Genomic DNA, 13,270 nt, shown 5'->3' on the forward strand with positions numbered 1-13,270 from the left:
TGATATATCCACTTATGTAGGACAATTTATACACAATTCTCTGACAAAACGAGAAAATGTTATACATTCCTGACGCAATATGATCAATACAGTTAGATTAGTATAATTAGTGTCTTTATACATGAAAGTAGATCGGCTTGTTAGAACAGTTAGAAGTGCCACCTCTTAGAACTGTTAGATATTGTTAGCATCACCAACTTTGTATGTATATCTTACCATACGTTGTACCCGTCACATCTGTTGTGCAATAAATAAAAGTTTTTTTTCTTAATATTTCTAAAAAAAGACCGGGCGCTAGGACACTCGCATCGGCTCACTTTGATAAATAAGAACTCTGGAACTTACCATGCTCAAATGTAGCAGAATTTTATAGATGGTTCCATTCGAATGGTTTTTAACCATTGATATTTTTGTAAATAATGTATAACATGTGTATATACCTTGAAATTGCATTGTATAGTTTTTTTTATGTTTAATGTATTATTCTTGATGTTGATGTACAATATTTGATGTTAATGTTGTTTATTACTGCAATTTAATAATGTAATCTGTTTTTATATTCTGTAAATTGTGTTTGGGAGGACAACTTGTAAAGGTGTCAATGCACCTGTTTTGTCCTCCCTTCCACTTGTATATCTTGTGGTGAATTCAAATAAACAAATAAACAAACAAATAAACAAATTCGTGTCACTACAGTTCCCGGCTCGTGTGTGACGCCGGCGGCGGAGATGGAGAGAGACCCGCTGGGTCACGTGGTGTCGGCGCACACCATCGCGGACATCATCCTGGACAAGACCACGGAGATGCCGCTGACGGTCGGGGTGTTTGGCGGGTTCGGGTCGGGCAAGTCCTCCTTCCACGCCGCTATCAAAAGTAAGGCCATGTTGATTTGATTATATGGATGACATCCTCCGGGAACCCCAAAATTGATGCGCGCGTGCGAATAAAAAAAAAGTTTTGCAAAAAAAAAAGTTGTTTTCATTATGAAATCTACGTGGTCATGAGGGTTGAACAAATGGCACAGAATATGGTTTGGCGAATAATCTAGTCTTCAAGTTCATTTCTTTACAATTTCGTCTTTTTTCGTTTGATTTTGGCATTCTACGACATTGGTATGGTTTTTTTGTAACTTACGGTATATTTTTGCTCATTTTGCAACTGTTTTGTACGATTTACAGTATGGTTGAAAACTTTTTTTTTGAAACGGCAGAAAATTCATGCGCGCGCGGATGCCATCCATATAATCAAATCAACATGGCCTAAGGTTCTTCTGGGGTATTTATCTGTATACGAGCCATCGCCATGACATCACTGTAGGCAAAAAGCGGCTGACGGTTGGTTGATTTGCCTACTAATAGTTTGCCTGTAGCTTTAAATAATTTGCATGTGTATGAAGTAAACAAAATCTACTCTCAAAGCAGAGGTTTGGGTTTCAGGTTATTAAAAATAACTAAAAACCCATACCTCTGCATCGAGAGTAAACAAAAACAGCGATCGCTCGTATGTATGTGGGTGTGCGTGTGCATGCGTGTATGTTTATGTAAGTGTGTGTGTGAGTGAGTGTGTGTGTATGTAAGTGTGTGTGTGTGTGTGTTTGTGTTTAGGTGTAAGTATTTAAGAGCAGCAGAGTAGCAGAGCAGAGTAGGGACAATTTGTAACCGCATACTGTTATTAAGATCAGTATGCCAGCGTAATTTGATTCTTTTTAGGCTGGCAGAAAATAAGTCTAGACACAGCAAGCTTTTTTCAAAGCTCCCAACCTGCAAGGTTTTGCCTAGAAGCAAATATAGCTATTGGACAGAAAAATACGGGGGTTAACAAACGTTACTAAATGCTTACAGAGGAAGTTCTGAAAAGGACGTCGGTTGTTCAACACTACAAAAAGAAGATAGACGAACGAGGGGTCATCAAGAAGGGGAACAAGAAGGAGGAGCCAAAGAACCTTCTGGATCGCATCGACTTCTACCTTATCCTGTTCTGCTACACAGCCATGGTTTGTTTGTTTGTTTGTTTGTTTACTTGGTCGATTGTATTTATTCAACCTCAAAAAATTTTCCTATTTGCTGGCGCAGACAACGTTTAAGGACTATTACATGTAGGCAACCGAAACCACAGATGAGCTCACTCTGTGACGACTTAACTTCCAATATAATGGTCTGGAGAAGGTCGGGAGGCCATGGTCTGGAGAAGGTCGGGAGGCCATGGTCTGGAGAAGGTCGGGGCACCATGGTATGGAGAAGGTCGGGGCACCATGGTATGGAGAAGGTCGGGGCACCATGGTCTGGAGAAGGTCGGGGCACCATGGTCTGGAGAAGGTCGGGAGGCCATGGTCTGGAGAAGGTTAGAAGGCTATGGTCGTGAGTATTATCATGATAAGACCGCTGTTCCCACCGGCCTTGTTTGCTTGTTTGTTTATTTTTGTTTACTGAATGTTCACCTCACCCAGCTCGTGCGGTTTCCGTCATTGGATGACCGATAACCCTTCCCCGGGATTGTGTGTTTGTGTTTATTTTTTGTTTACTTCCCACAGATCACGGCTACCATCATGAGCGGACTGATGTTCCCGCTGGCCTTCTACTACCTGCTCGCCGGCACGCTAACCGCCGTGTTCCCCATCGGGGTTTACTACCGGGAGTACGTGGGCCAGCTGGCCCGGTTGGTGGCTGCCCGCCTCCCGGCGCTCTTCGCCAGGTCCAGCCCGATGTACCACATCCTGCGCACCTACCTGGACATCCAGGTCAACCAGCTGGACAAGAAGCTGTTACAGGAGCCGCCGGAGACACGAACAGATGTAAGATTGTCCTCTATATTTTACCAAGAGGGTTGACTTGAATTCAACTTGTAATCTTACTCATAAGTTACACACTTTTAACTGGATATCAGCGTCAAGCCGCTAGACCAAAATCCGACGTACAGAAGTAGCAAGAAAGGAGAAAGGACGTAAGGTGTTCTTTTTTTTTTCCATCGTGAAAGGGTTGACATGGATTACTTTCTTTTTATTACCTGAAATCCTTGCATTGCCAAGTCGCTGGACCAGAAGCTGGTAACAGAGCGCCCAAAAGACGAACTGGTCTAGGACTGTTTTTTTTAATCCTTTAAAGGTTTACTTGACTTCAATTCGTTGCTGCTAAATATGAGTTATAGCCAGTAAGGCCGCAGCAAGTAAATTTTATTAATGCCTTCCTCTGCAGACTCTAAATATTATGCGATAGGGCGAAAAAAATAATGCGGGCTAAAAATTCAAGATTGAAAATGATACCTATATTGTGCCAAAGATTGTACTAATTACAACGTTCATCTCTTATTGAAACTATTTTGAAAAATAAAGTTTTTAATCATTCTAAACTTGATTTTGATTCAATGGGTACATCACATATGAAAAGCCATCATCATGAAAGGAATGAAATACTCGTTCATCACTGCATCAGAGTAAAAGACAAAACAATAAATATGAGCCTTGTCATGTCTCTTCTCTTTATATTTGTCTGTCACCCATGTCTTAGCAAGGCAAAAGACATCTTTGCCCATTTCGGCATGTTAACAGGAGGTGAAATGATCAGAGGGCAACGATTTTTTCCAAAATCAGACAAAAATCCATGCCCGCGCTGATATTATGTTAGTCATAAAATTACTTGTTGTGATCTTATCTTAGGGTTCGATTCACAATATACCTGACGGCAATTGTGCAGGATATATCTCTTCCATTGTTTCACGTAAACAGTGATTCACTTCCGTAAAGTAGCACTGAAGACAATGCATATGTGAGGACCCAAGAAAGCCCAAATAAAATGCGTTTTTCTTCAATTTCTCACTGCCGTTTTTGTATGTTGATTTCAGGTGATTTGGGTGGATTTTAACGCCTGGGTTTTTTCCGGCTGCAATGTATTGTGGGCCGGCATCGTCACCAGGCTGTGTGACGAAGTCGAGGCTCATATCGGGGCCAACAACGTTCGTTTGTTCCGCTCTATACAGGTGGGTCATCGACTTACAAGGCGTCTTACTCTGTACATATTTCTGACTTCACTGCTAATGTTTATATGTCTGTAGTTTTCATGTTGAATCTTCGCGACATTTCCAATTTCAAGTAGTGCATCAAGGCAATGGTGCATTAAACTAGTAGAAAATAGTGCATTATCAGAAGGGTTGCTGGTGGGTGTTTACCTTTTACTGACTTATGTGTAAGTCTTACAACTAGACTGCACAATAAATCATTTATTTTTAAATCATTTATTTTTAAATCATTTTTAAATCATTTATTTTTAAATCATTTATTTTTTTAATTATTTTTAAATCATTTATTTTTACTTAAAAGTCGCTGAAAGAGTTTAAACTGTCAAAGGTTTCAATTGCAAGAATCGGTGATTTGTAGCAGTGTATGTACTTGTAGTAGCGGTTTTCTGTGCACTTGGATATCTAGGTATGTCTTCGTCAATTTTAATGACGTACGATCTAACTGGCAGGCAAAGGCGGAAGCCTCGGCTGCCCAGCCGAACCAGCGGATCCTGTTTCCCCAATGGTTCCGTCTGCTTGCGACGCTGGTCGTTGGCGTCGGACTGGCGACTCTAGCCGCGGTGGGGATCAACCTGCAGGCGGTGGCGCAGGGCCAGTTCCCGCCCGGGGTGGTCGCGCTGGTCCCGCTGCTGGTGGGCTTGCTCGCCAAGGGGAAGAGCGCCGTGTCGTTCGGCAGGAGTATGGTGAAGTCCCAGTCCGATAACATCACCTCACTCATGGCGCAGCAGGGATTCGCAGAGCAGCTCGGATTCATGTCTGAGGTATGTTATTAAGAACCGTGGCTATCTATATAGATCTATTTGAATCTATGCCTTTTTGGTTAGGGGTAGCATCAGACATGTACGGTCTGTAAGCTGGATAGTCTCTATCATACCCAGGGCCGTGCCTATCCAGTTCTATGGCTGAATGGGGTTCGCTTAGGACCAGGCACTCTGAATAACCTCCGCGTATTCAAGGACGTAAATTTCCCCAAGACCGGTCCTGGATATCCAGAATCGTGTCTGAGCATGGTTCTGGATGAGGCATGGTTTCGGATAGGCGGAGGCTATTGAGAACCGTGTACGAACATTTTCCGGAAAACCATGGTGAGGGAATGGTTTTACTAGCTATATATAGCTAGCTGCCATGTTGGTGAAGTACGCAGATCCAAAATGGCAGGCGGCAATTTTATCAAACACTCTTTCAATTTCAGAAGCTCTTCTGCTTCAATGCATACATGAAACTCAAAAGCTTCACAGGCACATTACATTGCATCAAACGACTTGCCAAATTAAATTTTGCAGATCTAACTAGTGTCCACCAGGCCTTCCAATGGGAATACGGATCGTAGAATTCGACACAAAAGAGAGTAAAATTGTCCAAGGGAGTCCGGCCCCGTGGAGGTAGTTTCATTCCAACCGAACTGCGCGGCAAGTCAAACATACAAGGCGGCCAAACTCCCCTGGCAAATATTCTTCTATATATAGCCATCGTAGTTAGTCTGGGAGAGACTAAGATATAACTATATATCTATGTCTGTTATCTGACATATCTAATAGTAATATTGATGTAATAATTGATAAATAAGTAGATTGATTGATTAATTGATTAACAGGTAAAGAAGGAGATTCAGACGGTGAAGTCGCTGCTGGCGTACCTGGAGAGAACCACCAACATCCGGTACCGGATCGTGGTGGTGGTGGACGACCTGTCAGACTGTCAGGAGGACCGCGTGGTCGGCGTGCTCCAGGCGCTCAAGGTCCTCCTGTCAGATGAGGACGCCAACATCATCTCCATCCTCTGCGTCAATTCTGCACAGGTGAGTCACATCATGTACATCCTCTGTCACAGGTGAGTCACATCATCTCCATCCTCTGCGTCAATTCTGCACAGGTGAGTCACATCATCTCCATCCTCTGCGTCAATTCTGCACAGGTGAGTCACATCATCTCCATCCTCTGTCAGTCCTGCACAGGTGAGTCACATCATATCCATCCTCTGTCAGTCCTGCACAGGTGAGTCACATATCTCCATCTGTCAGTCCGCACAGGTGAGTCACATCATCTCCATCCTCTGTCAGTCCTGCACAGGTGAGTCACATCATCTCCATCCTCTGTCAGTCCTGGACAGGTGAGTCACAACATCTGCATCCTCTGTCAGACCTACACAGGTGAGTCACATCATCTCCATCCTCTGTCAGTCCTGCACGGGTGAGTCACACCATCTCCATTCTCCGTCCTGCACAGGTAAGTCATATCATCTGTTACCTCTATCGGTTCTGCACAGGTGAGTCACATCATCTCCATCATCTGTTGGCCCTGCACAGGTGAGTCACATCATCTCCATCCTCTGTCAGTCCTCCACAGGTGAGTCACATCATCTCCATCATCTGCGTTGACTCTCTAGGGGTAACAGCAAGACTGATTAGTTAAGTCTTTTGAAGAGGGCTATAAGCAGCCGAACGAAGTGAATACTTCATAAGCACACTTGTCTTACCCTCGTCAGGTAGTTAAATGTGTTGAGGGGAGTCTGAAGCAGCTGGAAGACTCCGACACCAGCGGGTACAAGTACCTGAACGAGATCGTGAACTTCGCGGTGTGTCTGCCGGAGCCCGGGGTCGTCGCCATGAAGGAGGTGCTGGCCAAGGCGACGCCTGGAGAAGTTGGACAGCAGCTGGCGACCCAGATGGCGGCGGAGAAAGCTGCAGCTGCCCCTGCAGAAGAAGCTGCAGGTCCTGACAACGTGTCTGTTGCTGCAGCACCTGCGGGTAATCATGTTTAGCAATTAAAAAAAAAAACTCTCAAGCTGATCAAATGATTCAATAGAGTACAATTGGTAATTATGTTTACTTTCACAGACATCTAATTGTTTTTGCTCCGTTTCCTCTTCCGTTCCAAACAAATAAGGTAAGTGAACTGTATATACGTATCAGACGGTTGTCACCAAGGTAATTGTTGTTGCATCACTACTCCGTACCAAAGTTGCAGGACAGACCTTCAGGGGGTGGTTACCATACATGGTGTTTGAATAAATCAGGTAGCAAGCTGGCAGGACGAGCGGGATGGCTGTCTTTTTACCTCTTTTTACCTTGGTTTGAGTCAAAACAAATAGAGCAATAGTTTGTTAGGCTAGTCCATGTTAAGGTAAACATGTGTATTTGCTTTGCAAATATTAACCTTTCTAGCTTATAACGTGTGTTCCTGAAATAAGGATTTGCAGGTAGCGTGCTTCATGGGCCCAGTTTGTCGTAATGACGTCAGACAACAGCTCGCTTCTCTTGCAAAACACGAAAAAGAAAAACTCATGGCAATGAACATTAACAGAGGCAATGCTATGTTTTTATTTGACAAAGAAAAGGTCTAAATATAGACACAGAACTAGCTTTTCACATCATCTATCGTAGCCGGCCATAACGGTGCCAATCTAGTTCTATGAAGCGGATAGGGATAAGAGTAGACACAATGCTGGATAGCCCGCCTGTACCAATAGCGTATATTTGCCCCATCCGGCACCCTTCCTTGGCATACTACAGTACTTGGTAAATTATTTACTTCCAGACACCATTGGCGTGCCTGTTTTGTTTTTTCTTTGTTAAAATCAACTGTGCCCAGTAAACTGCCTATTTTTTATTTCCTTCAAAAGAAAAAAGGCATTCGTTTAACTGTATTTTTCTATCACACATCAGCCATGTCCACGCTGCTATAATTAAGTTCCGTGAGCTTGTCCACTTTTCGCCGACCGCTATAATTTCCAACCGCATTTTTTTTTTATTCAAAAGAAAAAAAGGCCTGTGTTTCAATGTATTTTTTATCACACATCAGCCATGTCCACACCGCTATAATTTCCAACCGCATTTTTTTTATTCAAAAGAAAAAAAGGCCTGTGTTTTAATGTATTTTTTATCACACATCAGCCATGTCCACACCGCTATAATTTCCAACCGCATTTTTTTGATTCAAAAGAAAAAAAAAAGCATGTGTTTTAATGTATCTTTTTATCACACATCGGCGATGTCCACACCGCTATAATTAAGTTCCGTGAGCTTGTCCATTTTTCGCCGACCGTCATAATTGCGAACTGCATTTTTAAATGGATTTACGATAGTTCTAGATAACAGATGGTTCTGGATGCGTTACGCCTCTGTTTCTGCAGCCGAAGGAGAAGCAGCAAATGTCTTGCCGCTGCTGCTGGATGCACTGAAGAACGGTGACGTCATGCCTTACATCAAAGGCAACCCGCGCTACATCCGGGACCTGTACTTCGTTCTGCGCATGACGGCCGGCGTGGTGGAGTACCAAATGAAGCTGGGCGAATTTGATACTGAGGTGGGCATCTCTGTGTCGTTTTGAGTTGGTGTTAGATTAGCGTGGGTGTTCAGAGACAAAATAATCTCTGGATGTATGTGTCTACCCAGGACTGGTTTGTGCTGGTACAACAGTGGCCGTACCATGTCAGGGTTATAAAGGTCTAGGGTTCTGGTTGTGGCTAGTGTACAGGGCTAAGACAGCGCCTTGTCTGTGTGTCTGTTCAGGACTGGGACAAGCTGGTAGCCTGGGTAGTGCTGGTACAACAGTGGCCGTACCAAGTCAGGGTTATATAGGGTTAGGGTTCTGGCTGTGGCTAGTGTACAGGTCTGATACGGTGCCTTGTCTGTGTGTCTGATCAGGACTGGGACAAAGTGGTGGCCTGGGTAGTGCTGGTACAACAGTGGCCGTACCAAGTCAGGGTTATATAGTGTTAGTGTTAAAGGGTCAGGGTTCTGGTTGTGGCTAGTGTACGGGGCTAAGACAGCGCCTTGTCTGTGTGTCTGTTCAGGACTAGGACACGCTGGTAGCCTGGGTAGTGCCGGTGTTCTATGCAGGAATGCCCTATGCAGAAATGCCCTATGCAGGAATGCCCTATGCAGAAATGCCCTATGCAGGAATGCCCTATGCGAGAAAACGTCCTATGCAGAAATGCCCTATGCAGAACTGCACCATGCAGAAATGCCCTATGCAGGAATGCCCTATGCAGAAATGCCCTATGCAGAACTGCCCTATGCAGGAATGTCACATGCAGAACTGCACTATGCAGAAATGCACCATGCAGAAATGCCCTATGCAGGAATGTCCTATGCAGAAATGCCCTATGCAGGAATGCCCTATGCAGAAATGCCCTATGCAGAAATGTCCCATGCAGGAATGCCCTATGCAGGAATGCCCCATGCAGAAATGTCCCATGCAGAAATGTCCTATGCAGAAATGTCCTATGCAGAAATGTCCCATGCAGGAATGCCCTATGCAGGAATGCCCCATGCAGAAATGTCCTATGCAGAAATGGCCTATGCAGGAATGCCCTATGAAGGAATGCCCTATGCAGGAATGCCCTATGCAGGAATGCCCTATGCAGAAATGCCCTATGCAGGAATGCCCCATGCAGAAATGCCCTATGCAGGAATGCCCTATGCAGGAATGCCCTATGCAGGAATGGCCCTATGCAGGAATGCCCTATGCAGAAATGCCCTATGCAGAAATGTCCCATGCAGAAATGCCCTATGCAGGAATGCCCTATGCAGAAATGCCCTATGCAGGAATGTCCCATGCAGAAATGCCCTATGCAGGAATGCCCTATGCAGGAATGCCCTATGCAGAAATGCCCTATGCAGGAATGTCCCATGTAGAACTGCCCTATGCAGGAATGCCCCATGCAGGAATGTCCTATGCAGAAATGCCCTATGCAGGAATGCCCTATGCAGGAATGCCCTATGCAGGAATGCCCTATGCAGAAATGTCCTATGCAGAAATGTCCCATGAAGAACTGCCCTATGCAGAAATGCCCTATGCGAGAAAATGTCCTATGCAGAAATGCCCTATGCAGAACTGCACCATGCAGAAATGCCCTATGCAGGAATGCCCTATGCAGAAATGTCCTATGCAGAACTGTCCTATGCAGAACTGCCCTATGCAGAAATGCCCCATGCGAGAAAATGCCCCATGCAGAACTGCCCCACCGATGCAGAAGTGTCCCCCGTAATAAAATAGATGATTGTTACTTCAATTTTTTGTCATCACTGGTATAATCTTTGTAGTTTGTTTCCACCTAAACGTTTGAATTGTCTTTTTGACCTTTCGTCCTTATGGGCCACCGTACTTTTTGAGCCCCGGCCACTTCCGGTGTCAGTTTTCCAAATACCGGGGCAACCAGCTGGAGATTGACAGTAGGGCATTTCTGCATGGTAGGGCAGTCCTGCATAGAACACCGGTACAACAGTGGCCGTACAGGTCCAGCTGGATCGTCCTTCACGCTGAAGACCTCGAGCTAAAGGCGGTCATGAAAAAACGGGAGAAGCTGAGCGGCTGCGTCGAACAAGGACCGTAAGACAGCATACTCCTTATAACTCTCCTTATATAGTTACGGACTCTGACGCAATCAGTCACGTGGTTATGACGAAATCAGCCGTCATCAGCACGTCGGCAGAACGTACTTTGCCTGCGCATAACCCTGTTTTTTTGTTTGGTCACCGTTGCATTAGAATTTTGCCTGTTGCAGACGATATCTTTTCCGACATAACATTTGGAAACTATAGACGGGATTGTAACCTTATATGCACAAATACAACCTTATATGGGGCGTTTTCCATATGAGTGCTATGCACAATACATTACGGATTACGCGCAGACGCAGTACGTTCTGCCGACGTGCTACCGTCAGCCGTGTTGGTGGTTTAACGATGCATGTAGGAAATCTAGATAACAATTTCTTTCAGCATTAAAACGAACGATTTTCGCTTATGTACCGAGATGACAGTGTATAAAACGTTCCTGACCTAAACTCGCGTCTTTCTTTATTTACCGAATCACACTCGCCATCTTGGAGCCTGCCACCCTCCAACATGGCGGCGGCTATTCAAAGGTTATAACGTAACGTGCATATGTCATATTTTGGAACACTTTTTCGTACCTAGAGGCTACCAAACTTGAAGCGATGAATTACAACTTGTGTTACATGTTCGTACATGTTTCAAGCACATGATACTTCTCTCACACAGGTAAAATTGAACATTGTTACGAAAATGATCAGTGTTTTTATTTAACCATAGAGACGACTACATGGACAAGAAACTCCTCGCCATCTTTAAGTCCGCACAGGAGAAGCAGAAGGAGCTGGAGAAGAAGGGAGAAGCCTTAAAGAGGTTGAACTCCTTGGATGGAGACACTGAACTCCTTGAACTGTTCCTTCAGGAGTTCGACTTTAGTGTGCAGGTATGAACTCTACTGTACGAAAATATTAAACGACGTCGTGCAAAAAGTAAAAAAAAAACTATTGTTTTTGCCCCAAATTTCATCAGTGCCAAACATATTTCAATGACCTGGACTAGACGGCTGTCACCAAGGTAACTCAAGTTGTAGTGAAATAACTTACATTACATATCAAGAGACATAACAGAGTTGTGGGGGCCTGTCACCATATGCATGAATGTGTTTGGCTAAGCATAAACAGAACAGTAATTTGCATGATAGACCGCGTGCTTTGCAAATATTACAGTTCTAGTTAAATTCTATTTATTTTCTGGTTTTAGGACATGTTCGACCTCCTCCCCGTCACGACAAACTTGGACTCTTCCATCAAGATGGCGATCAACTCTGCGATTGGCCAAGCGTAACGATGGGAGCAGCGAACTAGTGGTGGTGGCAACCTGAAACCCATACCTATGAGCGGGAGGGAGAATCTAGTGCCGATGCGGTCGACATGTCCCCAGCTTAAGGCACTGAGACACTATAGCACTGAAGCAATGAATCATGCGCACTATTAAGTGATGATATATTTTATGTTCATGCAAACAATCCGACCGGCCACGGTTTATAAGTGTCGATCCTAGCATGACGTACGTGCGGGGGTAATTTTAACTGTACTTTGCAAGGCAGCCATTAGGTGGCGCTACTGTGTAGTCTTTTGACCAGTTTTAAACTTTGCCCTCCCTTTAAAAGTGCTGTGGTTCGGACAGGGTTTACATTTTCTTCCTTTCTGCTGGGGCCGTTGTATTTTAGAGTTCTGAAGGTTCGGAGTTTGGTAAATTGTATTATTTCTTTCTTACTCTCGAAGATGACGTTGAAGCTTCAACGTATTTTTGACGTGTTTAATGAGTTTCACGGGGCTTTTATTTTTGTACTAGTTTTGTTTTTTTCGACAGTCTATGGTGTCGCATCGGATACTACCCTGCTGATTTGATACTGCTTCGCCAGTTTGATACTGTATTACTGCTGCCAATTTGATACTGTGTTGATACTGACTTGCTAGTTTGATACTGGCTTGAAGACACCAAAATATATGCTCGGAGATAAGGTCTTACTGTTTGATAGTGATAGGTTTTTTTTTTTGGGGGGGGGGTGATATGACGCCACTAAAAACATTAAAACTGTGATATTAATTGATAAGTTTATTTCAAATTATGGCCGAAGGCACTGTAAATAAAAACGATTAAAGAACACTGAAATAAAGTACAAAAAAATTCAAAAGCTACATAATAAAAACTGATTGTCAAAAATTATAGCTGTGTCTAAAACAGGTCTGTAGGGTTTGACTTCTTTTTTGGAAACCATTGAATACGTAACGTAACGTCCCACCCTTTCAAAATGTGTGGGTTTTGGGAAGTTCAAATTAAGATAGTTTTTCTTTGTCTGTAAGTTTAGAAAATTGGGATAAATTTTACAAGTATCTAATTTATAGACAGCTCATTTCGAACGTTGTTATAAAGCGAATAATTTGAGATAAATGCTTGAGATAAATTGTTTTTTTTTTCATCTTCTACAACTTTTGCACTAAAATTCTTTCAAATTCTTTTACATACAGGTAATCGACTATACCGGTCTCTCTCTATTTCCAGAGGATTGCGCAAGTGGTTGAGCGAAGGTAGAAATCTGCTATATCAGGATATCATTCCATGTTATACATGGTTTTACATTTGCGTAAAATCTTGAATTACCATTATCAAAAAAGTATAAATTATTCATATCTATAAGTCTTCTTCTCAGCACTTCTCCAACATGTTCAGGGTCACAGTGCAAGTTAATGTATGTCTCAAAAAGAATGTCCATTGCGATCTAATACACGTTGCAATAAAGTTAGTCTACAGGTATTTGTCGGAAGGCTTTGCTGTAAGAGAAGTGCGTCCAACACCCTTCTTTCACAGGCGGGAGGCTATAACTAACAAAACCCACAACTCAGCTACTAGAAAATTCGTGTACATGTGCATAAAATGATACAACAACAATTAACCACAACGCATCATATCATCTGCACC

General features: G+C 43.5%; 1 protein-coding gene across 1 annotated transcript in view; it reads left to right on the plus strand.

Moving 5' to 3' along the window:
• Positions 1–11,632, plus strand: part of LOC109469362 (NTPase KAP family P-loop domain-containing protein 1-like) — a 12,222-nt gene extending 590 nt beyond the window's left edge. Inside the window, exons 2-13 of the mRNA XM_019767865.1 lie at positions 691–873; positions 1,842–2,029; positions 2,531–2,791; positions 3,838–3,972; positions 4,461–4,772; positions 5,606–5,809; positions 6,496–6,757; positions 8,143–8,315; positions 8,522–8,581; positions 10,240–10,343; positions 11,069–11,231; positions 11,549–11,632. Coding sequence (XP_019623424.1) covers positions 691–873; positions 1,842–2,029; positions 2,531–2,791; positions 3,838–3,972; positions 4,461–4,772; positions 5,606–5,809; positions 6,496–6,757; positions 8,143–8,315; positions 8,522–8,581; positions 10,240–10,343; positions 11,069–11,231; positions 11,549–11,632 — 2,129 coding nt within the window. The remainder of the gene's footprint in view (positions 1–690; positions 874–1,841; positions 2,030–2,530; positions 2,792–3,837; positions 3,973–4,460; positions 4,773–5,605; positions 5,810–6,495; positions 6,758–8,142; positions 8,316–8,521; positions 8,582–10,239; positions 10,344–11,068; positions 11,232–11,548) is intronic.
• The last annotated feature ends 1,638 nt before the right edge of the window (positions 11,633–13,270 follow it).

Source organism: Branchiostoma belcheri, unplaced genomic scaffold (genome assembly GCF_001625305.1).
Source record: "Branchiostoma belcheri isolate BF01 breed outbred unplaced genomic scaffold, Haploidv18h27 scaffold200, whole genome shotgun sequence".
In the NCBI taxonomy this organism is placed as follows: domain Eukaryota; kingdom Metazoa; phylum Chordata; class Leptocardii; order Amphioxiformes; family Branchiostomatidae; genus Branchiostoma; species Branchiostoma belcheri.